General features: G+C 37.9%; 1 protein-coding gene and 1 long non-coding RNA gene across 2 annotated transcripts in view; both read right to left on the bottom strand.

The window, feature by feature from the left end:
* Window positions 1-6505, bottom strand: part of SMC2 (structural maintenance of chromosomes 2) — a 69638-nt gene extending 63133 nt beyond the window's left edge. Inside the window, exons 1-5 of the mRNA XM_049635511.1 lie at window positions 6320-6505; window positions 5022-5247; window positions 3930-4079; window positions 1861-1983; window positions 587-625 (exon numbers count right to left, since the gene is read on the bottom strand). Coding sequence (XP_049491468.1) covers window positions 587-625; window positions 1861-1983; window positions 3930-4079; window positions 5022-5189 — 480 coding nt within the window. The 5' untranslated portion in view covers window positions 5190-5247; window positions 6320-6505. The remainder of the gene's footprint in view (window positions 1-586; window positions 626-1860; window positions 1984-3929; window positions 4080-5021; window positions 5248-6319) is intronic.
* A 2109-nt stretch (window positions 6506-8614) lies between these two features.
* Window positions 8615-23822, bottom strand: LOC125926432 (uncharacterized). The gene is made up of 3 exons (XR_007459098.1): window positions 23649-23822; window positions 11579-11669; window positions 8615-9108 (listed from the first exon to the last, which is right to left on the bottom strand). It is a non-coding gene; the product is annotated as an uncharacterized LOC125926432 (long non-coding RNA).
* Between the last annotated feature and the right edge of the window lie 785 nt (window positions 23823-24607).

Genomic DNA, 24607 nt, shown 5'->3' with positions numbered 1-24607 from the left:
TTCTGGGGATATAAGGTATAGGATGGTGACTACAGTTAATAAAACTGTAAAAATACAGTTAATAATACTATATTTGAAAGTTGCTAAGAGCTAAGAAGATAAACCTTAAAAGTTGTAAGAAAAAGAAAATTGAAACTATGTGGTAATGGATGTTAACTAGACTTATAAGGATCATTTTGCAATGTCTACATATATTAATCACTATATTGCACACCTGAAACTAATAGGTCACTTATACCTTCATTAAAAAAAAAATGTTAAAAAAATCTGCTCGACAATGTTCCACCCGTGCCTTTTCTTATACATTCTCATTTAATCCTCAAAAAATACCTGAGATAAGGACTCTTGACTCTAATTTATGGATGAGGAAACTAAAGCTCAGAAAGGTAATGTCATATAGCTTTAAAAAGGTAGGGGGCCAGAGTGCCAAATAATAAAAAAAAACAAAAAACTTTCTTTACTAATTATTCTTAATAATGTTCCTAAGAATTTTAAGAATAGAAGAAATTATGTTTAAAAATTGACTTAGAAGATTAAAACAGTATCTACAATTATTACTTTTATTGTCTACAAATAGTATCTTTACCTCTGGAGGTTTCATGTTCAATACTTTTGTAATTCGGCCCTGAAAAATAAAATGGCAGTTACTGTAATGATAACAAATTAGAGTCAACTAAAGGCATACACATTTACCTGCACTGAAGTTGTTATATCCTAATATACCAACCTTTTGGGAATTCTTTCTCTTACCTACATGAAAAGATGTTTCTTCTAGAATTCTGCTATTCACACTTTCACTTACCAGTAATATAGTTTTTAAATAACACAAAGTCAACTCAGATCATATTTCTGAAACAATATTAATGATACAGAAGTCTCCAATAAGTATATAAACACATAAGTATATACAATTTAGCATAATTGTTGGACATCTTTTGATTTTTCTTTTTACTTGCTGCACTCCAAGATGATTTCTAGAAATAGAAATTCTGGGCCTCAAATAGAATAGTTACATGTTTTATTTCAATGCCAGATTATCAGTACCAAAAAAAACCAAAACAAAATTCCACTACCCAATTCTCAGACCATCATATTACTTATGATTTCGATTCATTTAAAATAAATTTTCAGCCTTGAGGCTGTGATATACTGAAAATAACGTTATTTTGGTCCCATCAGGATCCTGCCATTGACCTTGCTGTAACTTTCTAAGAGGACAGTTGGATGGGGCAAGTAAGGACAAGATAATATTAGCACTTAATTTTCATTTGAATAAGTCTCCATGTAAGAAAATTTTTTTTTTTTTTTTTTTAGTGTTTAATTTTGAGACAGAGACAGAGCATGAGCGGGGGAGGGGCAAAAAGAGAGGGAGACACAGAATCTGAAGCAGGCTCCAGGCTCTGAGCTGTCAGCACAGAACCCGATGTGGGGCATGAACTCATGAACCCGTGAGATAAGGACTTGAGCGAAGTCCAACACTTAACCGACTGAGCCACCTAGGTGCCCCTAAGTAAAAACATTTCTTAAAATTTAATGTATATTTGAAATAACAAAATGCTTGAGTCCAACACTCAAAGGAATTCCTTTAAAAGGAATATATTATGACAATATCTTTTTAAAAAATTTTATAGTGTATTCTTGTAAGTCAAGGAAAATTATTTCTAGACATTCTTCAAACTTCAAATGTGTATGTTAGAACACATCAGTACATATTAACTAAATCAACCTCTTAACAGGTGCCCAAACACCAGTGTAATGGTATATAAAAAACGGAAAACCCAAAAAGAAGCAATTCCCGTATTATAGTATCATAAAAAATAAACAATGTCAAAGTGTATATAAAGGCCACAAACAAAATACCTGCATGATGAGAAAGTGAGGGTTGTTAACGTTAAGGCCAACAGAACAGAAGAGATCTTGTACTCTGGTATTGTTTGCATTTACTCCATTGATTAAATATTTATTTCTACCACCAATAACCACCTAAAAGGGAAATATTTTAAAAGATATAAATGAATATATAAATCTTGAAGTAAGATGATACCTTTCCAAATATATTTCACTTGTTTGTTCTGTCCTACTAATGATAAATAAAACCAATCCTGAATAAATAATGGAGGAAGTGTGACATGGTCAAAAAGAATACAGAGTCAGGTCAATTGGTTTCTAATCCAAGGACATTCCACACACAAGCCTCCTAATCTCTCATGCGTTGGACTAAATCTCTAAGGTCACTTTTGACTTTATGTTTCCTAGTATGTATAAAACATATTCTATACCTAATCATTCTTTAGAACTTTCCCACCCTCAGAGGTTAACCCCTCCTTCCTCCACTTTTTAATTTCCAAAAAACAGAAGTCAGATACTAAAAACTAAAGACAAGGAGTTTGATAGCAGTGTGATAGTTTGATCCTTGACAAGATTCTAAAATGGGTCAATAAAGACATGACTTGTGAATACTTGAAAGAAAAAGAGTAATTATGGAGCTTCAAAGAACAACTTATACCAGACATCAGCGTGTTCACACTCTGCTATAGCACTTACATTGTCACTTATTGGGCATAATCATCTCACCCATCCTATTTTGAGGTCCTTCTTCTATCTGTATTTCCCAGGGCTTTCAAGATTGCCCAGCACATACCAAACACTTAATAAAATACTGAATGAGTGTTAATTCAGTTCTTTTCTTGACAGAAGCATTAAGCTGATAGATCACATACTACTATATTTGGAACAATAAACCTAGTATACACGTAAGTATTTTAACAAAGTCCTTCTAACAAAAATTTGGTGAAAATACAGGCATATGGATTATATGAGGACAGGAATTTTAGGTAGATTAGTAGGAGACTTACTAAAAATTCCTAAAAGGTGAGTATTTGATGGATGCTTAATGACAAAGAACAGGATTTTGTCTCAAACTAGTCAATGCCTTACTTTTTTTTTTAACTAGAGGTTTTTATTAAAATAGAAAAGGGAATCAATAAATTACATAATGCTAAGATGGAGAGTCAAAAGGACTTAACAGAATTTTTAAACATAAAACTGACAAAGTAAAAACACTGTAGGACTATAGTAAGAAAAAGGGACAATGTATGGTCCCTGCTTTGGTTTCAAAAACCTGCTTACATACAGAAATGGCAGTAACACAGCTAATAACACACATTTAAAAAATCAGAGTTTAAGTGAAGTGGATATGAACTCATAACATATTATGAACTCTCCAAAGACATACTGGGGAAAATAGAAGAGTACGTAAAATGAAAGAAGTGACAATTCTGCTTAATCCTGTCCTAAGGAGACCAATTCTGGGACATGCAATTTGATATACCATGCATTAAAAATAATTTAAAAAAGGCATAAAGAACCTAGAGCAAGTTTGTATTCAGTGTGATCAGACAAGTTAAGGAAATAGAAACAATTATCAATTCAAATACCTAGAGAGATTTAGCTTAAATATTAAATATTTAAACACCTAAATATTAAAACATGGAATACATTAGATTTGCTTTTTGATGCTCTCAAAGAATCAGATTTAATGTGTAAAATTTGATGACAGTACTTCAGCTCATTTTATAGGAATAACTTTCTAATTAGACTCATCCAGTAACAATAGGTTACCTCAGAAGATGGCAAGATCCCAACTATTATAGGTACTCCAGTACAGAGAAAATTCAAGTATAGTTCAAGATTTAAAGCATAGTTATTAGTGCTTATCCTGATTGATGGCTTTTTAGATCCCTTTCAATCCTCTTGGTAAATGGTGGAATTTGCACGATCAAATTTTTAACATAAGGAAGATATTCTTAAGAAACCTAGTCAGTTTTTGATCAATTTTGCTCATAAACTTTCTCTCTCCAGCAGTCTCATTGCCAAAAACCGTGTCAGACAAAAGTTCTTAGATATCCAAATATTTAGGAGTCACTCACCTGCCTCGTTACTGTAATTTCATCATGAACCTCAAATCCTAAAGGACTTTGCTTTTTGTCAGAATTATCAAATGTGATTGACACGGAGGCTTTGGTAATACCAGCCTGCCCATTTTTGTAAACTAAATCTTGTAAATTAGAAGCCCGAACCTAAAACAAAAGAAAAGTTTGTCAATTACAAAACCCCATATTGCATAAAATGGCACTAAAAATGGGTTTCTTACTGTTGGAAAACCACCCATGTAGTATCCACTAAGTAGCCAGCCAGGCAACGAAAGCAAGGAAAATGGGAAACCACATAAAATGAGTGCCTTTCCCCACAAAACTGTTCCAACCCTGCACTGGATTGTTTTCTATTCATTTCGTAGCTGAAGTTCATTTGAAAGATTTAGGAAGACGGCATCTAAGAATTTCACTATTCATCCAATCCCATTAGATCCTGAAAAGGCATTATAACGCAGAGTGAGCGGGTAGGAATACAGCTTCTGGAATAAGACTCCCAAATGCCCGAGTTTGAGGGTTGCTCCAAATACCTTAAGGGGATGAACCTTAGGCAACACTAAATTTCTATTTTCTTATCTATAAATAGAGTAGAAAAAAAAGTAGAGTAATAACATCTACCTCTAAAGGACCGCAGTGAAGTATATGCACTGTATTTAAACTCCATATAAAAACATATTGAATAATTCTGTATGGTTATTTCAGAATTTGGTAAAGTTAAAGTACTCGTAAGTTGTTTGATATTATAAGACAAGTTATTTGATTCTTACAAAAAACTTTACTGACCCCCCCTCCTATAGTGAATGCAGTCAAGGCTTTTAAAAGTGCCCTAGATTATGACAACTATACTTCATTCAAAAAAACAAACAAAAAAAAAAGTGTCCTGGATTATAGAAAACTCAAGCTTTATTCTAATTTTAAACAAAGAATGGTAGGTTAAGTTCAGTAAAAACCCAATAGAAATGAAAAAAAAAAAAAGATAATTCACATAAACTTAAAAATGCAAATGAAAACTGGCAATAGTGTCCAAATTCAATGAGGATTCTCTTGAGGTTCCCCAAACTTATAATTCATATATATCAGAAAGTTTACCTGAGACAGGTTGGAGATGCCCAGCAAAAAGCAGATGGAGTCCAATATGTTGGATTTCCCACTACCATTTAAACCGGTGATAGCATTGAAGAGGGGGTCAAAACCATTGACTTCAGTCCTCTGAGCATAGGACTTAAATCCCTCAAGAATGATTGACTTAACATGCATCTTCACTACTGACTTGGACAGGTAAACTGCTAGGAATCAAACAGGCCACAAAGCAGTTCTGTACAAAACAGAAATACAATAAGTGGAACAGAAATCTGGAATCATGACGTATGTAGAAAGACTAAAACATAAAAACGACTTAATGGCTTAATATAAATAAAAGAGCCACTTGCTGAGCTACTTCCTCTGAAGTAAGGACACTTTTTCCAACTTAATTATAAGTTAATTAAACCATTAATTCAACCTGGAAGTCAACGACTTAATTTTCCAGCCTTCCCTTCCATCTTTATCATACTCGTAACAGAAACTACCGATTATTTCATATCCCACTCCCTCTGCCCCCAGTGTCCTTCTCCCTGATACAGACATGACTCACTCTCCTTTACTACACTCACGACTTTGCTTAAATGTCACCATACTGAGGTCCTGACTTCTCTATATAAAAACGCACCTGTCCCCATCCCCTCTGCCTTTTCCTTCACTGTACTTAAAGATGACGCTAAACTGGGGTGCCTGGGTAGCTCAGTCGGTGAAGCCTCTTGATCTCAGGTTCGTGGGCTCCAGCCCCCCATGGGGCTCTGTGCTGACAGCTCAGAGCCTGGAGCCTGCTTGGATTCTGTCTCCCTCTCGCTCTGCCCCTCCCCAACTCGCACTCTGTTTCTCTCAAAAATAAATAAACATTTAAGAAATTAAAAAGATGACGCTAAACAGTATTTTTGTATTTGTCTACCCAAACTACCATAATGAAAGTTTCTGTAAAATCTTCGCCCGTTCCACCGCTGTATGCCCTAATAGTGCCTGACTCGAGGGCGCGGGGAGTCAGTCAACATTTACTTAAATAGATGAATCCCATATATTCTCGAGATTCTGTTTTCACTCAGCCTGTTCCCTCGCCCCACCAGGCCTTTCTATCAACAATTGTTTGCACCACTCCAAGGCTGGAGAGAAAGTAGACATTCTTCCAGGAACCCTTTAGGACTAATTTTAGTTTGAGGTCCAGTCTTGCTAATCCCTCCTTCCACGCGCGCACACACACACACACACACACACACACACACACACACACAAAACCCTATCCTCCTCTCCAGCCAGGAATGCCTGACTAGGCCCAACCGGCCCCGCTCACCCACCTGCCTCACCACTGCGCCAGGCCCTCCGGGCTTGAGGCTCCCCAGAAGCTACTCCTGGTCACAAGAACAGAGACTGGGTTCGCCCTTGCCTGGCCTTGGGCGCTACTAAGCGAATTGCAACATAGTGGCTAAGACACCCGCTCCGCGATCTACACCCAGGCCGGAAATGTTTATGCCTTTGAATTTCGGCGCGAGCAAAGGACCCCACCTCCACTGCCGATTTCATTGCCAGGTGCCTACGAGATGCCTAACTTAGAGGTTCTAATTTTCCCTCCCATCGAACAATCAAAGTGACAGAGGGATAGGAAAGAGCGTCACGACAATGGTAACTCCAGGGATGCAAGAGCTGGGAACCTGAAGACTAAAGGAGAAAGCGGCATTTGCTGAGCTCGGCGTCCGGCACCCCACGGGCAGCCCCATACTGCAGCCAAGGGCCTCGCGTCTCGCCAACCCCACCCCACTTCAAGTCCCATCTGGCCTCTGGCTGTCCCGGAGGCCCCGCCCCGTCCAGAGTCTCGCGGGTTTTGCGGGGGGAGGGAGGGGAGAAACTAGCTGGTGCGGACGGCAGCTTTCTCAGAGTCCTGAAGGCAGGGAGGCGGGAAGGCTTCTAAGTAGTGTTACCAGTGTATTTCAGAAGACTCAGAATTTATCCGATTTGGCTCAGATTTGTCAAAAATAGAATCTGTGCTTTGTCGGTGCTGGAAGGCGCGGAACTTCGGGGCACTGTTGGGGGGGTGGCGTTCTGGCTCCGCCCCTCGCGGCTCCGGTCTCTGGCGGGCTTTTTCATCTCAAATTTCGCGTGGGGGCGGGACGTTAGTACTCGCTGTCGAGAGCTGTGCTGATCCCATAGGAAATTGTGTGGGGCTGGCAGGTGGTGGGCAAATAGGTGTTTCCTTCCCTGCACTTCCGTTAAAGCAGTGGCAGAACTAACATTTCACAGAATTTCTTTGGAAACCGGATTGTTAATATTTATGCCAGGCTGGGTTCCAAGGGCTTTCAAATCCTGTCGCAACTCTGTGAAACCCGTGACATTGTTTTCATTTCACAGGTGAGCGAACACAGGTCAAGCAACTTACTCCAAGTAATAAGTGGAGAAGCTGGGATTTGGTCCCAAGCAGTGTAGCTTCATATCGCGTATTGTTAAATGGTTATATACTATTCCTCTTCGTGTTCAGAATCCAGTACCATTAATAGGATTCTGTATTTATCAGTGTGTGCTGTTATCAACAAACAAAACTGACCAGTTTACTCACAGTTGAGCATTCTGATACTACTAAGGAGGGACAGCGGCAAATTGCACTGTTGTGCTGTCCCTATGTGAGGTATAAAAAGATGGTGTAGCTGGTATGCTATTTTAAGCCATATGTTTAAAATTTCTTCACCCAGGAATGGCTTTGCAGCATTGGACACCAGTAGAACTATCAACCGCCAATAATGGGCCTATGTTTTGAAATTCATTCTCTTCCTAAGAGGATAAAATAGGTTTTTTTTTTTGGGGGGGGGGGTTAGTTTTGTTTACTTAAGAACTATGTATTGTCATATCCCACCCCCTTCTGTAATGTCAGTGGTTACTGGCCTAACATCTTTTAGTTAAGCATTTATCTCTTTGCCTTGGTTTCTGCATTCCCTACATTCTACAGCTCACATATGTTGGTTCTATTCAATTTTTTTTTAAGTTTTTAATTCCAGTATAGTTAACATATAGAGTGTTACATTAGTTTCAGGTATTCAATATAGTGATTCATCACATCTATACATCATTCGGTGCTCATTACAAGTGCAATCCTTAATCCCCCGATCACCTATCTCACCCATTCCCCCCACCCACTTCCCTTCTGGTAACCATCAGTTTGTTCTCTAGTTGAGAGTCTTGTTTCTTGGTTTGTCTCTTTCTCTCTCTTTGCTCGTTTGTTTCTTAAATTCCACGTGAGTGTAATCATACGGTATGTCTCTCTCTGACTTACTTCGCTTAGCATTCTACTGTCTGGCTCCATCCTGGTTACAAATGGTGTATTCAATTTTAATATACATTTATTTTCAACTATGTCTCCATCACTTTGTGAGTAAAGAATTTTAATTTGCCAACAAACCCTAAAATGGGTTTTACCTAGTTGTGAAATAAACATTTCTTTGGGGTGAAAATGGACACAGTTAGCCTTTGCACTTATTTAATAGATTAATAATTCACATATATTTAAGTCAAATGGATGAAAACATATGCAAATGCACTTCTGGATGAGCACTTATGAGTAGTTATAAGACTATACATACCTACTCCCACTGAAAGTATTTACTTAAAATTGCTTATAAAGGGAGAGATATGTATCTGTTTTAGTTTTCCAGCAGCCCAGGAACAGTAAGGAATTTCTGTTCGTATGGAATGATGACAAAATAACTAATGGCTTACTTACAACTGCCTCCTAAGATCACAGGGAAGTGAAGAAGACCAAGGCACAAAGCCACTAACACTCCCCTAATTTGGAAAGGGAAAGTCTGGAAGTAAAGATAGGCTGCAGAGTAAATGTAGTAAAAATAGAGCACTGTTGTTTCATTATCATGGATCAAAATCTTTTGAAAGCTTCAAGATGGGCAGGCTGGTAGAGTTTTAGTCCTTATGTACAAGGCAGCAGTACCAACAGGGGCACTGATCAAGCCATAAGAGGGACCTAGGAAAAAGATTTGGACTTTTCTTCCAGAGCACTGGGAAGGACCCTCTTTCCCTGGATGCACATTTCTAATTTTAGAGTCCTAAAGTAGCTCTTCTTGGGACGTTGATGAATCCTCTCTCCCTGCAATTTAGGACAGAAGAAAAAAATAAAAGGACTTTACCTTGACTGCAGATGTAAGGAAAGGTTGATTCATTTTGTTGAGAGATAAACTGGGGTTCAAGGGCATGAACTGATGATGGGAAGTTCATATTGTAAAATTGTACTGCATGGCAGCACATTTTGAATACACCACATATAGCCTGTATGACAAGAAATATAGCTGAGCATAATTTCAAATAAGGAACAGAAAAAGAGGTGACTATATTCATTCACCCATGGGATCTGGTTAGACCCATTCATTTTCATTTCAGTGACAATATTATTTTTAGTACTACATGTTCTGTTTGGTTCTTTGTGAAATCTACCTATATTCTTTCATCATAATTTCCATTAGTTGGCCTCTTTAATCAAGTGTCTTTATCTTCTCTTTCAGGTACTTCTATTATTTCCAGCTTTTGAGTTCCTAACTCTACTGTTTACAACATTTGCTGAGTTTTACTCATAGTGATTTATATCCTCCCGTGGTGCTGTTCTGGGATGGGGTTGTTTTGTTTTATGGAAGTCTCTTATGCCCTGAGTTGTGAAAGAGTCCCTTCAGAACAGTTATGTATTTGTTTCTGCCAGGGTTCTTTGGCTCTTAAATATCCTGGGGCATTTGTAAATGATTATTTCTCAGTTTGTAGTTCCTGAATTATGCAGATACTGTAAATTTATATCTTGCAGGCCGAGGTGTTTTATTTCTCACAGGTACCTTTTGTTTTTAACCCCTATTCAAAGCCCCAAGCAAAGAACAAACTTCTTTGCTTCTTCCAGACTAGGAGGTGGAATTTTTCCAGTCCCAGTGACTGGCTGTTGTTTAAGCCTCCAGGATTTTCCTGCTTCTCTGCCTCACTGAGGCTCAAGGCCTTGTTCTTGTGCACTGGAACCCGGCAGCTGGCTCCTGGGCCGTATAACTAAAGATAAAATGTTGGGAGGGCTGCCATGGCATCAGTTTCTGCTCTTCTGTTTTTCAGTTTATTTCTGGCACTGTGAGTTTCCTATATTTTTTTGTTTTTTTGCTATTGAGTTTGGCATATGGCTTATATAACAATAATTATATTTTATCCAGTATTAGTTTATAAAGGGAAGTTCAACCATATTAGAGGAGGTCTCATTTTTGAAAACGTAAGTCAGATCTTTGTTTTGCTCCTTCAAGCCTTGCTTTCACATTCTTACATTCCATATAGAAAGTAGCTTTTCCTAAGAAAACAGAGAAGTCTCGTGCCAACCAGCTCTTTAAGAAAATATTTTCACACAATATTCATAAAATGCAATATCTTCTTATTTCATATATGTATATTTTTAAGTTTGTTTATTTTAAGAGAGAGAGAGAGAGAGGAGAGAGAGAGAATCCCAAGCAGGCTCCTCACTGACAGCACGGGGCTCCATCTCACAAATCTTGAGATCATGACCTGAGCTGAAATCAAGAGTTGGATATGATACTGGAGCCTGGATGGCTCAGTTGGTTCAGCACCTGACTTCAGCTCAGGTCATGATGAGTCTCGCATCAGGTGAGCTCACCCACTTCGGGTGACCCCTGCTTCTCTCTCTCAGCCTCTCCCTCTCTCTGTCCCTGGCTCACTTGCGCCCTCTCTCTCTCAAAAAATAAAAATAAGTTAAAAAAAAAGACAGAGAGAGAGAGAGAGAGATGGACGCTTAACTGACTGAGTCACCTTGGCACCCCTTCTTATTTCATATTTGTAATTTTAGTTTTTCAGCTCTCCAGGCTTTTATCACTTCCATGGTTTATGGCCAAAGCTACTCAGCTTACCTCTTCTGTTCTGCCACACCCCTTCCTTTATAGAGATAATTACTGGCTCCTTTGTCTCAAATACAATTCTCATTTTATTCATTGTTCTCTATGTCATGATGGTATCTTACTTTTTATTTCAAATCCATACACATCTGCTTTATCTTCTTCCAATTGGTTCCCTTTTATTACTATTATTTCTTATGAGATCCAAACACATCTTCACCCTTAGATTTTTATTTCACAAATTCTGCCTCTTCTGTAATTAACATTTTCTCTGTAGTCATCTACATTGTTTTTCAATTCTCTAGAGTCACAAGTATTTCTTATTCTTTGAATTCTGACTTAAATTCCTACTTCTGTAGTACTTATTAGTGCCAGTCTCTGCCCTCTCTAAAGTTCTACAAAATACTTATGTTACTCTATCAGAAATATGATATCTCTTCATTCTGTGTAAACCCTTGGTGAAAATTGCCTACAGAATTAATTCTAATCTCTTTAAGGTGGCATGCCAGGCTTTCCATAATTTATTCTCAACCTACTTTCCCAGTCTCCTGTTTCTTCCTTAGATCACCTTGTCTTTTTTTTTGTGTTCCTTACTGTAAACCAAGCACCAACCAATGACAAAAGATAATGTGATAACTTTGTTAATGGATGGATGAATGAATGAATGAATTCAAAAAGCATTTATAGAATGCCTACCTTATGCCAAGAAGTATGTTAAGTGTTGGGATACAAAGATGAATAAGATGTGAGTCTGTCCCTAAGGAGTCCATAGTTGAGTAGAGATGACCTGTATAAAGACATAACCAGAGAAAAAGAGTAGAATGCATTATAAATAAAGTAGACTGCACAGTCAAGGGCATAGAAGAGACATAATGTTTGATGCAAGAAGTATCAAGATTTAGTGTAGGAGATCACAGAAGCCTCAGATAATGGAGCATTGTATGTGCCATTTTATTTTTTAAGTTTCTTTACTTATTTTGAGAGACAGCACGAATGGGAGAGGGACAGAGAGGGAGGAAGAGAGACTCCCAAACAGGCTCTTCGCTGTCAGCGCAGAGCCCACTGTGAGGCTTGATTTCACAAACCACGAGACACCTGACCTGAGTCAAAATCAAGAGTCAGAAGCTTAACCGACTGAGCTACCCAGGTGTCCCTGTATGTGCCATTTTAAAAAACTTTGTGTCATTTCTGAAATGTTGATGTTCTCCGTCTCTGTGTTTTTGCACACGCTGAACTTGAAATACCCATCGTCTCTATATCTCCCCCCATGTGCATTTCTATTTCTATTTCAGTCCCCAGATCTGATCCATTTCTGGAGGAATTACTTGCACCCTATTTAATCTCTTAGTCCTTCATTCAGATTTTTCTTCTGACCTTTATTCCTATTGTGACGTATCTTTGTGACATACCTCAATGCTTAGCACATGGTAGACAATAAATATTGGTTGTATATGAATAAGTTTAGAGGGTTCATTTGCCGCTTTCTGATTAAGGTAAAGGGAAAGAACAGATTTCAAAAAAGACTTGAAAATGCAGAATATTGCAATATTTAATATATTCCACAAATTATTCAATATTTTAAAGTTCAGCAAGTTAATGGTAGTGATTATTTCTCACTGATATAACACTGAAGCAATTTTTTTATGCCAGCTAGCAGTGTTCTATTTGTGTAATACCATCAGTGACCACTGTGATAATCACAAAACTGAGTAATCTGCCATGGAATACACATTCCAGTGTTTCGCTTCAGAGGGCTGTCAGTACCATATAGTTTCCCCATCCTACTTTTTTGACCTGTAAAGTAAAAACAGGCATCTATTATGCAGAGGAACAGCTGCAGTTTCAGACTGAAAGAATGTGTTTCAAATATCACCACCTCCTGGTTGTTGCCCAGTATAATTACTACTCCTCCTTTGTGCTCCTTTATTACACACACAGACTCCTGTTAACATGTTATTGTATTTAATCATTTATATGCTGTTTCTCCCCACTGTGAGCACCTTGATATCAGTGGTCTTGCCTTATTAGTCTGTAAACTTAGCATCCAGCCCAGTTGTTGACACAGTTGTGCTCCATAAATATTTACTGAACTGTTGAACAGCTACAAGGACATATAAAGATTATAAAGGTGGTCGTTCTTTCTAAACCAGAGAATACTCATTCTGTTTTTTAGATTTTTCAAATGAACATTGGTTGTTGTTTTGTTGTACTTTTGCCCTTTTAAAAATTCCTAGAGTTACCTGTATACTCCATCAAACATTAACATGCACAGAACCTCAGGAATTACCTTGATCACTCTCCTCCCTTTCCCATTCTGACCCTATCTCTAAACATTGACTTCCATTCTACCTCCTCCCCACTCTGGGTGGGTGGCAGATAGAGAATCCACAGCCCTCTGGCTATTCCCTTTCAGTCTCCATTCTCTGAATACTCCATTTTCCCCAAATCCCACTCCCATCCATAAGGGTGGGGTCTTGCCCTTTGCTTCCCAAGGGACTTCAGGCCAGGATAATGTAACATTAATACATTTCTAAGAGTTTGAGGTTGTTGTTGTTGTTGTTTTACTTCAAAATACAGCATTTGTGGGATATTCATGTGGGGCTTCAGCAATCCAAATTAAATTCTCTTTATGTCCTTTGTGACAATGTGTTCCTATGGCAATGAAAATCATGTCTTCCACTCTTTTCTGCCATTTCTAGGTCTCCTCTCCCAATCTCTGTGGGTCACTGCTTGGAAAAACAAAATGCTTATCGACTTCTATAAGGACAAGCAATAATGTACAGACATAGAATAATTGAGATCGATACATAGTAGGGAAACATGTTTTTAAGACAGATTCTGCCTAAATTAATAAAAATGTTACAATATTAAGCATGCTGTTTATTTTCTTTATGCTGTATATCTAAAATCTTTCTATTTCAGCAGAGAGTCATTGTTCTACATTTGTATAAACTTGAATATCCATTCAGAGGATTCTCCAAAAACAGAGTCTTTTCAGGCCTAAAAGTTTAACTAATCCTTCACATTTTAGGGGAAAAAACAGTGCTTGCAAATTTCAAACAGTTTTGCCCATCATTGTCCTTCAAGGGATTTAAAATAATCTTATTTCAGACTTAGCTTGAGGCATCTTATTAAGTTATTAAAAATTTTATTGTTTAAAATATTGATGTATTTATACTTGTGCTGCACAAGTTCCAAACACTTCTCCAAAGTTACTTTATGTAACTCAACAATTCTTTTATTTTTATCTCCATTTTATAGATGAAGAAGCAGGATCACAGAACTAGACTTTGATCATAGAAAAAAGCCAGGACTAAAGTCCATCCATTTATTCAACAAATGCTTGAGTGCTTACAATGTCAGTGAACAGTACAACAAAAAATTTCTGCCTTATGGAGCTTATACTGTAGTGGCTATCAGTTGTTATTTTATTGATTACAAAGCATGACTTTTTGCAATAATCTTATACTGCCCTAGAAGTAGCTAGCAGTCTTAATGCCTCCGGTCATTTTCCTTTCTCTGTGATTACTGAAGCCCTCAAGTCATTGAAACCTCAGCTGACCTATTTTACCAGATGCTGGACATTCTCAAGTCAAGTCTGGATTTATAGTGGGTGCCCAGGTTTAGGTCAAAACATAAAATCTGAACAACTTTAACCACTGTTCACAGGGAGTAGATTCTCAGTGAAGGAGCAATATCCCACCAAGAATAAATGACAGGCTAAAACGCAGATTTGTAAATGTATATAAAAAGTAGGTTGTATTTAACATAGGTCAAAGTGCTGAGCAGGGGCAACAGGAGGAAATATTCTTCATAGTGATGGTCAGTGGCATCTTCTTTTTATATAAAGAAATGTTGCCAGCAATCTTGCTTGAGCTAATTTGAAGTCATTTTTATTTTGTATAGTTTTTATTAGTTAATGGGATCTAGGATTGTAATAACCTGGTGAGAATTTCTCTACAAATGGCAATCAAATTAGTCTTATTCATGAAACTCATAAATAAGCTATAATTCAACTTTTTATGTCTAGGGAAAATAAACCTGGGGTCATGCTGTTTAAGGGTAAGGGAATTTAAGGGAACACTGGGGGATTTATAGCAGATTTATGATGATACATTCTAACTGGAAGCTTAATTGTGATTTAAATTATAGGACAATCTGTGCAATGTGTTTTCTTTTTAGGGGGAAATCTTTGGGGAGATAGACTGTGCTTATTTAAAGAAGAAAGAGGAAGCAGAAGAGAAAACAGATTGCATTTTCTGTTTTTCCTTTAAAATTTCAAGCTGCTTTAAGTCAAATTGCCCCTGAGTTCCTGATGATGGCTGTTGTGCAATTTCTTTGTTTTACTTTCTTTGTGTTATTCTCGCCCTCTGTTCCAGAGCAGTTATTTCGCCTGACAGTAACAAAAAAATGTAGGCAGCATATCTGCCAGCAAACTAATATGGAAACCAGAGATAAGGTATTCTCAACCTTTCTAGAATTGTGACATCCTATCATTTTAGGCTGACTCACATAAAATTAGTAACTTCTGCAGATAGAAGAGCCCTTGAAGAATTATAGCCACTCATTTTGCCAATGGGAAAATTAAGTCTTCTAGTGATTTCCCCAAATTTACTGTTTATCTCAAGTAAATTAAGGTCTAATGAAGAAATAAAACATGCATATGAATAATGTTAATTTAAAGTGTAAAGAAATTACTTCCCTGCAAAATAAAAATTAAAACAGATAAGCAGAGGTTGACTCTCTAGGGAGGAGTTCTACTTAGAAAAGAACAGTTAGACCTGACAGCTCAGATTCTTATTCTCTGACATTTCCCTCACTCTCAGCAAAATTTTCAATATCTAACACCACAACCATCATGGGATGGAGTCAGGGGTGGGAATGGGGGCAGAAGGCCTGGAAACTACGTGTTCTCCCTCTAAGTCTCTGAAACAAGGCCAAGCTCTCCCTCTAAGTCTCTGAAACAAGGACAAGTCAAGAATGGGACATGTAAACAATCTTCTACTGAAGCTTTAGGATAATAATAAGGAAAGTCCACAGAATATGGAGAAAGAGAGAAGAACCTAGCTTACAGGACATAACATGGAACAGCAGATACTCTGGGTCTCCCAGGCTTAGTGTCATCTGTGTGGGACCCCAGAGAAACAAATGGCACTAGAATGTCCTATCTGAATTTCTCATGTTATCCCCCCCAACCCTACCATCTTCCATCTTCATTTCTCTACGCCTCAGATTTGATGAGCAGCTTCATAGTCATTCACTTAGAGGACCTTTTCCCCATTCAAAGCAAACTGATAACACAGGACTGGCGTCGAGTGTCAAGAGAGTCCAAAAGAGGAAAAACAATCATAGCTGAAAACAACATCAAGAGGTATTTCCTGGTAGGGTTTTCCTGGATGGTGTCTGAGCTGAATCCTTAAGGGTAAATATGCTTCTGACAGTTGGAGTTGGGAAACAACAGTCTAAGTGCACAGATCATTGTGGACAAAAACTAAGAGGTAGCAGTTTCCATAGGAGATAACCTAGTATAGGCTCCAGTGATCTTATTAGGAATTTCTATTACTCTTGTACTAGATGCTGGGTTGCACCACAGACTCCCCTTCAGGACAGAGGCAGAAGTTCCTTCAGCTGCCAGGAGTGGTGGCTGCTGATAGCTCACAACTGAGCCCCTTCCCAGTTTGCTCTCCTCTGAAGCAAGCTGCCCAGCTGAAATGACACCTCTCTGTGATCAGTTACCGCCAGTGAATGGTTGGTGCATGGACACAAAAGCTCCTTTGCTTCAACTAGGGCAAATAGAAAGGGCCATCTAAATAGCTGTCCATACAGTCAGCTGAGGCCTTGTGATTGCATCGTAGTTTGGCATCTCCCTGGGGCCACTTCTGTTTTCTGCACTTGGTCACAGGTGTTGTTCTGGACAGCACTCTCGCATTAACTTTCTGCATACCAATCTCTAGTCTCACTGTATTCTCTGTGGAACCCACCTCGGGAAACTCCAGATATAATTTGAGACACTATAGCTAGCCTATTTTAGCAACGTTTAACATAGAATTTGGAAAGCCTAAAGAGTACATATGATTAGAAGTGCTGGCTTGTGCTCGCTGTGGTAACAAGTTGGCATCTCAAATTAAGTGCTGAATTACTAAACCAATTTATATTCCACTGACAAAGAACTGGAAAGGAGAGAAATTGTACTTGAGCTGTGATTCAGCTGTCCTCAAGCTTTGCCAAGCCCATCAATCAGTTCTGGTCACTAAGTATTAGGGGCTCTATCAGTAAGATTGTATCAGGAAGTTATGTTATGGGAAAAGAAAACAGAACAAAAACAAAAAAATATCAAAGGTTTAAAAAGCAACGACTGTTTATTTCTTGCTCATGTTATAGACCCACTGTAGGTCAGCAGGGGGAAGAGGGATCTCTTCCAGAGGGAACATGAGCTCTGGGATGGTCTAAAACCAGAATTAAACTGCCCCACCCAACTTGGGCACCTGGGTGGCTCAGTCAGTTGGGTGTCTGACTCTTGATTCTGGCTCAGGTCATGGTCTCATGGTTTGTGGGATCGAGCCCCTCATCAGACTCCGAGCTGACAGCACGAATCCTGCTTGGGATTGGGGTTCTCTCTCTCTCTCTGCCCCTCTCCAACTCGTGTGTGTGTGTGTGTGTGTGTGTGTGTGTGTCTCAAAATAAACAAAATTTAAAAATAAAAACTAAAATAAAATGTTCCACCCAAAGTAAAATAATTTACACTCACAATTTACCACAACTGTTAGCCATAAGGGGCTCAGGAAGTGCAATCCCAGAGGTGCCCAGAAAGCCAAGGAAGGAGCAGAAACTGGAATAATTGGCAGGCTGCATTAATGAAGATTTGGGGAAAATCTTGGAATCTAGAAAATCAATAAAATTTTTTAAAAATCTGGTCACATTGGTAGTTGAATTCCCAATTTTCAAAGAAATTTTTAAAAAGCTTGGTAGTAAGTAATCATCGATCCTTTATTATCTTTCAAATCACATTTGCACTATTTAGATTTTATATTTATTTTATAAGCATGTGTTATGTAACTCCTATGATTGTTTATGAAAAATCTCTGGAATGTTTCTTTACATACATTTATATCAAGTTGGAGATAACAGGCATTTGAAGTATATAGGGGAAGAGAACAAACACAGGATGGGGCGATGCTAAGTGAGTGCAAAAGAGCAAATTGTTAAGTGCCAAGTTTCTATGTTTGAAGCTGGACAGGACAAAATTGTACCCTCTATAAGTATACTTGAAAATACTGTTCTGATCTGAGACATATGGAAGAGCTAGATAAAGAAAAGTGAATGTTACATTATTGTTTTTAAACCTACTTCTTGACTTCCATTCCCCTTCCCATTTAAGACCCTTCTATTTACATTTAATTTTTCCCCATATGTAGACCACGAATCTTTATGTGCTTAGGATAAATTATAATTAACTGAAAGCTGGTATCATTGCCCCTTGAAATCAGAAGCCATGCTCTTCTGGTATTCTGTATACTCTCTTCCCAGTTAATGATGATTTATGGTGATAATTATAATAAATTGTACCTCTAATGCATCTTACAGCTTATAAAGCAAGTTTACATACACTATTAAGGTTATTTCCACAACATTCTCATGAGATAGGTTCAGAAGTTTTAATAAAATGATTCCCATATCATAGAGAGATTGAGGCAGAAAGAAGTAAAATAATTCAATTATACTTGCAGTTATTCATAGCTGTGAACAAACCACCTTGAAATGGTGGCTTAAAATAATGACACTCATTTAGTTTGCTCATCTGAGGGTTGACTAGGCTTAGCTAGTCAATCCTCACTTGGGGTCATGCAGTGGTAGTTAGGTGATCACTGGGGCTGAGGTCACCTTAAAACTTTTACTCACATATTTGATGCCTGGGCTGGGAAGACTCAAACATCCAGCATGAGAACTGTTGGGCTTCTGAGGCCTAGCTCTCTCTGTGGTCTGTAAACAGTCTTTCCACTTTGGATATGGGCCACCCCAGGAACGGTTGTGAGCTTAGCAAACATGCTTGTCTGCAATGGAAGCAATCCCTGAAGGTGATAGCTGAAGACTGTCTGCCAATAGGACATCCAGCAGCTGAGGCAACATGTTCTTCATTCAAGAATTACCTCACTTTGGCTCCAAATCCAGTACTCTCCTATTATACCACACTGTCTCCACTAATATAACATCACTAACCTGGAGACAGTAATAAATGTTATGAATTACTCATACAGTGAAAACACACAATCGCAGTGGGACACTTTGTTACATAATTACATGCAACACTTTGCATGTGCATCTATTACCAGAACACACCATACCTTACTAATTTGTAGGTATCAATGAGATCACATGAGCGTTAGCACTCAAATCTTGCTCCCTTCAAGTTCCCACGTGCTCCTCAAACAATTCCAGCTCCTTTCCTTTCAGAGCAAACATCCTTGAACATATGTGGGAATACCCCTAGACGGGATATAAGGACAACAAGTCAGTCCAGGGAGCCGCTGGCTGTCAGCCTTTACTTACTGCTCCAGGCTGCACTACCAATGTTCTTAGCCCTAATTTCAGGCTTTCTGCAGTGGAGATTCATTGCTGTGATCCAACTGGTTAATCCTTTATCCAACTGGTTAATCAATGTTTCCATGCAAGTCAACGTCTCAAAATTTACTTATCCAAAATCAAACATTGATTTTGCCCACTGAAACCCCAGCACTCTGTGTTTCAGTAAACAGCATAATCGTTCTCCAAAACCTAGAAGTCATCCTGGATTCTGTTCTTTTGCATCCTGGGTGTAAACACCTGAAATTACATTATTTATTTACTCATCTATTTATTTTCTGTTTCTTCCTCCTAAAATTATAGCTCTATAAGAAAAGAAAATTCATTCCACTCCTATGTGTCCAGCACCTGCAAAAACTTAGGACTATGATAAATAAATTGGTAAAGAAGTTAACTTCTAATTAAATTCTTTTAACTAATTCAGGATTCCACAGCCACCACCAGCCTTAACAATTCTATAGAGATGCTGCCCCAAGAAGATGGATCTGCCCTAAGAAGAGATAGCTCTTGGTGGCCTTAGAATCAGGCCATCTCTATCACTGCTATTTATTGAATACCAGCTACTCTTAAGATTTGCTGATGTCACAGCCAGGATCACTAACATGATGGAGATTTCCCAGCTTCTGGCCTCCAAAACTGTTTTGTCTTTATTTTAATGGCACCATGTCCAGTGGCCTATGGTGGCAAAAGCCAGCATTACTACCGCCACTACGCTAATGCCTCTGCACTGGTGAAGTATGTTATGTTCAGTTGTAAAAAGAAGCATTCCACAGCAGAGATGGTGGAGTCCCAAATCATTACTGAGTCTAGTGAAACAGACCTTTCAACTGACACACAGCCCCTTTTATTCTCCCTGGACCTATACACAATCATAGCTGGGTTAGGATGGATACAGATAAAAACTTAACACTGAAAGCAGCCAGATTCCTTTCAGACTAATTCCTGCCATTCTTAAAGAGAATTCTCTTGACTGAAGCCCTATTGTCCATTACAATAGCCTATTTCCAATTTAACACAATCCATCCTTCATTCCCTCTCCCTCTTTCTCCTTTCTACTTTAACAAATATTCACAGAGCACCTATTCTGTTAAATACTGGGGAAACAAAGATGAATTACAGTCTGTAATCCCAAGGTACAGGTATCTCCTTGGAAAAGTGCAAAAAAAATGGTTTCAGCTTCATGATAAATATATTTATGTTCAAGCCACAGTGGGTCACAAAGATAGGAGAGGTCAATTCTTGGTAATTAATAAGATCTCAAATCAGTAGGAGAAACAAGTTGTACCTGGAGATACGGTTAAATTTTCTTCTTTAAGGTGATACTGGAATGTTGGAGGCAAAAGGAGAAAAGGGGATACAGGCAGTTGCAGCAGCACAGTCAAAGCCATGAAGAGGCAGCCTAACTCATGACATAAAGTATTCCGTCAGTCATGTATTGAAGTATTATATCAATTTGGACACCTGCAGACTTGTCTTTGTCTTCCATTAAAAAATGTATTGGGGTGCCTGGGTTGACGCAGTCAGTTAAGTGTCTGACTCTTGATTTCAGCTCAGGTCATGATTTCACAGCTGGTGAGACTAAGCCCCGCATGAAACTGCTGGAGATTCTCTCCCTCTCTCTCTGCCACTCCTCTGCTCCTGCTCACTCTCTCTGTCAAATAAACAAACATTAAAAAAAGTATTATGTTTCAGATATAAACAATTAACAGAGGGGAGAAGACATCCCTTTACTTTTCTTTTATGAATTTTCTTATTATAAAAGTACCATAATTCATACTGGGAATTCAGAAAATGTAGAAAAGTACATGATAACATTCTGGCATATTTTCTCCTAATTTAAATATATGTTTGTGTATTATACACATATTCTTAATATTAATATAAGTCATATTTTATAGACCTTGTCACTTTTTTCTGATCTGTAATGCACATATAAATCTAACTGCTCAAGAGGAAGTTGTGGTTTGGTGTGTGATATAAATGCTTCCACCGAACTGGTTGTCTTTCCCACGACATAATTACTTTTTGGGTGTGGCCTAGCAGGATGCCAGTTCCTAAGATAAAATTGTGTCAACATAATCAAGTTTTTGATTGATCTGATAGCTTGCTTTATAAAAAAGGAGAGAGAGGGGTGCCTGGGTGGCTCAGCTGGTGAAGTGTCCGACTCTTGATTTCAGTGCAGGTCATGATCTCAAGGTTCGTGGGATTGAGCCCCACATGGGGATCTGTGCTGACAGCACTGAGCCTGCTTGGGATTCTCTTTCTCCCTCTCTTTTTCCCCCTCCCCCACTTGCACTTGTGCTCTCTCGCTCAAAATAAATAAATAAACTTTAAGAAAATAAAGGGAGAAACACACAGCACATTGAAAAATATAGAGTACTCTATGTAAAACTATGTGTATACAGCCAAATAAAATATACATGAAATATAAAAATATCTTTCCTATCGTAATGAAGCACAATCTACGTTTTCACTTAGAATAAGAGTTAGGCTTTATCTAGCACTGATAATTGGCAGATATTGTTCTCAGTTTCTAATGTATTACATCTAATCCTCAAAACTATTTCCCTGTATTTACAGATGGGGAAACTGAGGCTCGGGGAGATTAAATAATTTGCTCAAGACATTTTAATAAATGCCTAGACTGAAATCAAACCCAAGAGGATTATGGTAATTATTGTGGTGTTAAGTAAATACCCAATTTAGTTATCTATTCTCCTGTTAATGCTTCCTTCAGTTGGAGAAACAGACACTGATATTTTAATAGTTATCTCTGTTTGGTAGGATTTTGTAGTTTAGTTTTATTCTTTCTTTACTGTTACAATAAGGAAATATTAATATGACTATGGCTCTGCATGTTTCTAGCAGACACCCTCTTCCCATATTTAATTTTACCAGATGTCTGGGCGGCTCAGTCAGTTAAGAATCTGACTGTTGGTCTCAGCTCAAGTCTTGATCTCAGGCCTGTGAGCTCAAGCCCTGTGTTGGGCTCTGTGCTTGGTGTGAAGCCTACTAAAAAAAAAAAAAAAAATATATATATATATATATATATATATGTATGTATATGTATATGTATATATATACATGTGTGTGCGTGTGTGTGTGCGTGTGTGTATACATATATATGTGTATATATATGCATATATATACACACACACACACATATATATATATACACATACATACATACAGGGTTTTTTGAGGATCTTTTTGAGGATCCCTTCTTGCTCTGAAATTCTGTGTCTTGTACGACTTGACAGGAGACAGAATACTGTATGCAGAGGGTCTATATAATATTGAGTCTAAAGTTCATGCTTATATATCATTTCTAGAAATATTCATAAAACCCAATTTTCTCTAGAAAATACAAAAAAAAAGACACAAAAAACACCCACCTCAGAGGACAAACTAGAGAAACTGAAGGGAATCATTTTGGAAAAATGGTATAGTAGAAAAAACATTTTTCTAAGAAGCAGGACTGAGTTACATTTCAGCATTTGCTACATTCCAGCTGTGTTGAGAAAATGCTTTCCCTCTGATTCCCAACTCTCCCTCTGATTCTCCTATCATCAATGAGGCAGTTAGGAAGTGAAGAGGTTAATGTCTTGCTGTAATATCAGGCAAACTCGATGCTACCTGGAACATCAGAATGAGAGCACTAGGCAAAAGAGGTGTATCACTTTCTGGGGGATGGAGGGAGGATGGGGAAATTTGCTGACTCCCGGATGGTCACACAACGCATACCAAAGGTGCCTCATTCCAAAGACAAAATGAGCTTTTTAATATAAATCTTTCTAGGAGAATCTGGGGGTGAAGGGGTAAGGATGTTTAGTGATTCCCAGGCTACACAATTCCGTGAGTCTTATCCTGTGAAATCTGTATGTTTATTTGCAGAGGACTCACTTGGAGATAGTCAATCTTTAATCACACATTCCCTCCGTATGGAAGCAGGGAGAGGTGCCCCTTTTCAATATTCCTGATATCTTCCTCCCACAGAATGAAACAAACCTCTCTTGCTGCAAACCATGGTGGAGGAATTGATATGGTTCTTCCCTACTGTGTAATGATGATCCATGATCTTGATGAAGAAAGTGTCTGGCAGCTACGTAGCTGAGTATACCCTGAGGTCAAAGAGGAGAAAGGGATCACAGTATGTTACTTTATAACAAGAAAGCATGTAACTTACTTTAAGGAAAAAAATGTGGATAAAGGGAACTCTCATATGCAGTGAATGAGCTGTAAATTGGTAATGTCTAGTGAAGTTGAAGGTGTATATTCCCTACAACTCGGCATCTTCTTTTCTAGCAGAGAAATTCTTCCATGTGTATACGAAGAGAAATGTTCAAGATTTTACGGCAGCACAGCACTGGTTGAAAATGGAAAGAATTAGAAATAATTGAAATGTCCATCAATAAGAGAAACAATACATTGTGGGATACAGTCACAAAATAGAATGCTATAAATATATAACAGTCAAAATAAACAAACCAGAGCAACACATACATTAATACAGGCGATGCTCACAAACATAATGTTAAGTAAAACAAAGCAATTTGCAAAATAATACCTGTAATAGGATATCATTTATATCAAGCTTAAAATTCTGCAAAATTAAATTATATGTTATTAGAGATAAATGCAAGTATGGAAATATTAGAAAACCTAACTATAAATGATAAACATTGAATTAATGAGACCAGATTACCTCTGAGAAGGAGCAAAGGTAATAGAAATACCAAGGATTTTAGAGAGAACCCCAACTACAACAAAAGCAAATATGGAATAATGTGAAAGTATGAAAAAACCAGGTCCTGAGCATATGATTTTTATGTTATTCAGTATTGTTGTCTGAGTTTTTGAACTACTTCATCTTGAAACATTAACTTAAAAATCTTAAACATTATATGTAGCACATTCAAGCTTGTGTATTTTTTAATGGGTATAAAAACTTGCCTTTGACATGTATAAAAGATGAGATGCCAATCACATGGTAGAAACACTGAATTACCACCTCAGGATTCTGTAGAAACATATGAACCTATAAAAGGAGATAAATTAGGGAAATTATGGGTTTCATTATGATAGGAGATTTTATTCTCTTATTGAATGAGAGAAATTTTATCCATTTGTATGACTCATATTCCA

Source organism: Panthera uncia, chromosome D4 (assembly GCF_023721935.1).
Source record: "Panthera uncia isolate 11264 chromosome D4, Puncia_PCG_1.0, whole genome shotgun sequence".
Lineage (NCBI taxonomy): Eukaryota > Metazoa > Chordata > Mammalia > Carnivora > Felidae > Panthera > Panthera uncia.
The sequence above is the reverse complement of the archived record's forward strand: the minus strand, read 5'-3'. Positions and strand labels throughout refer to the sequence as shown.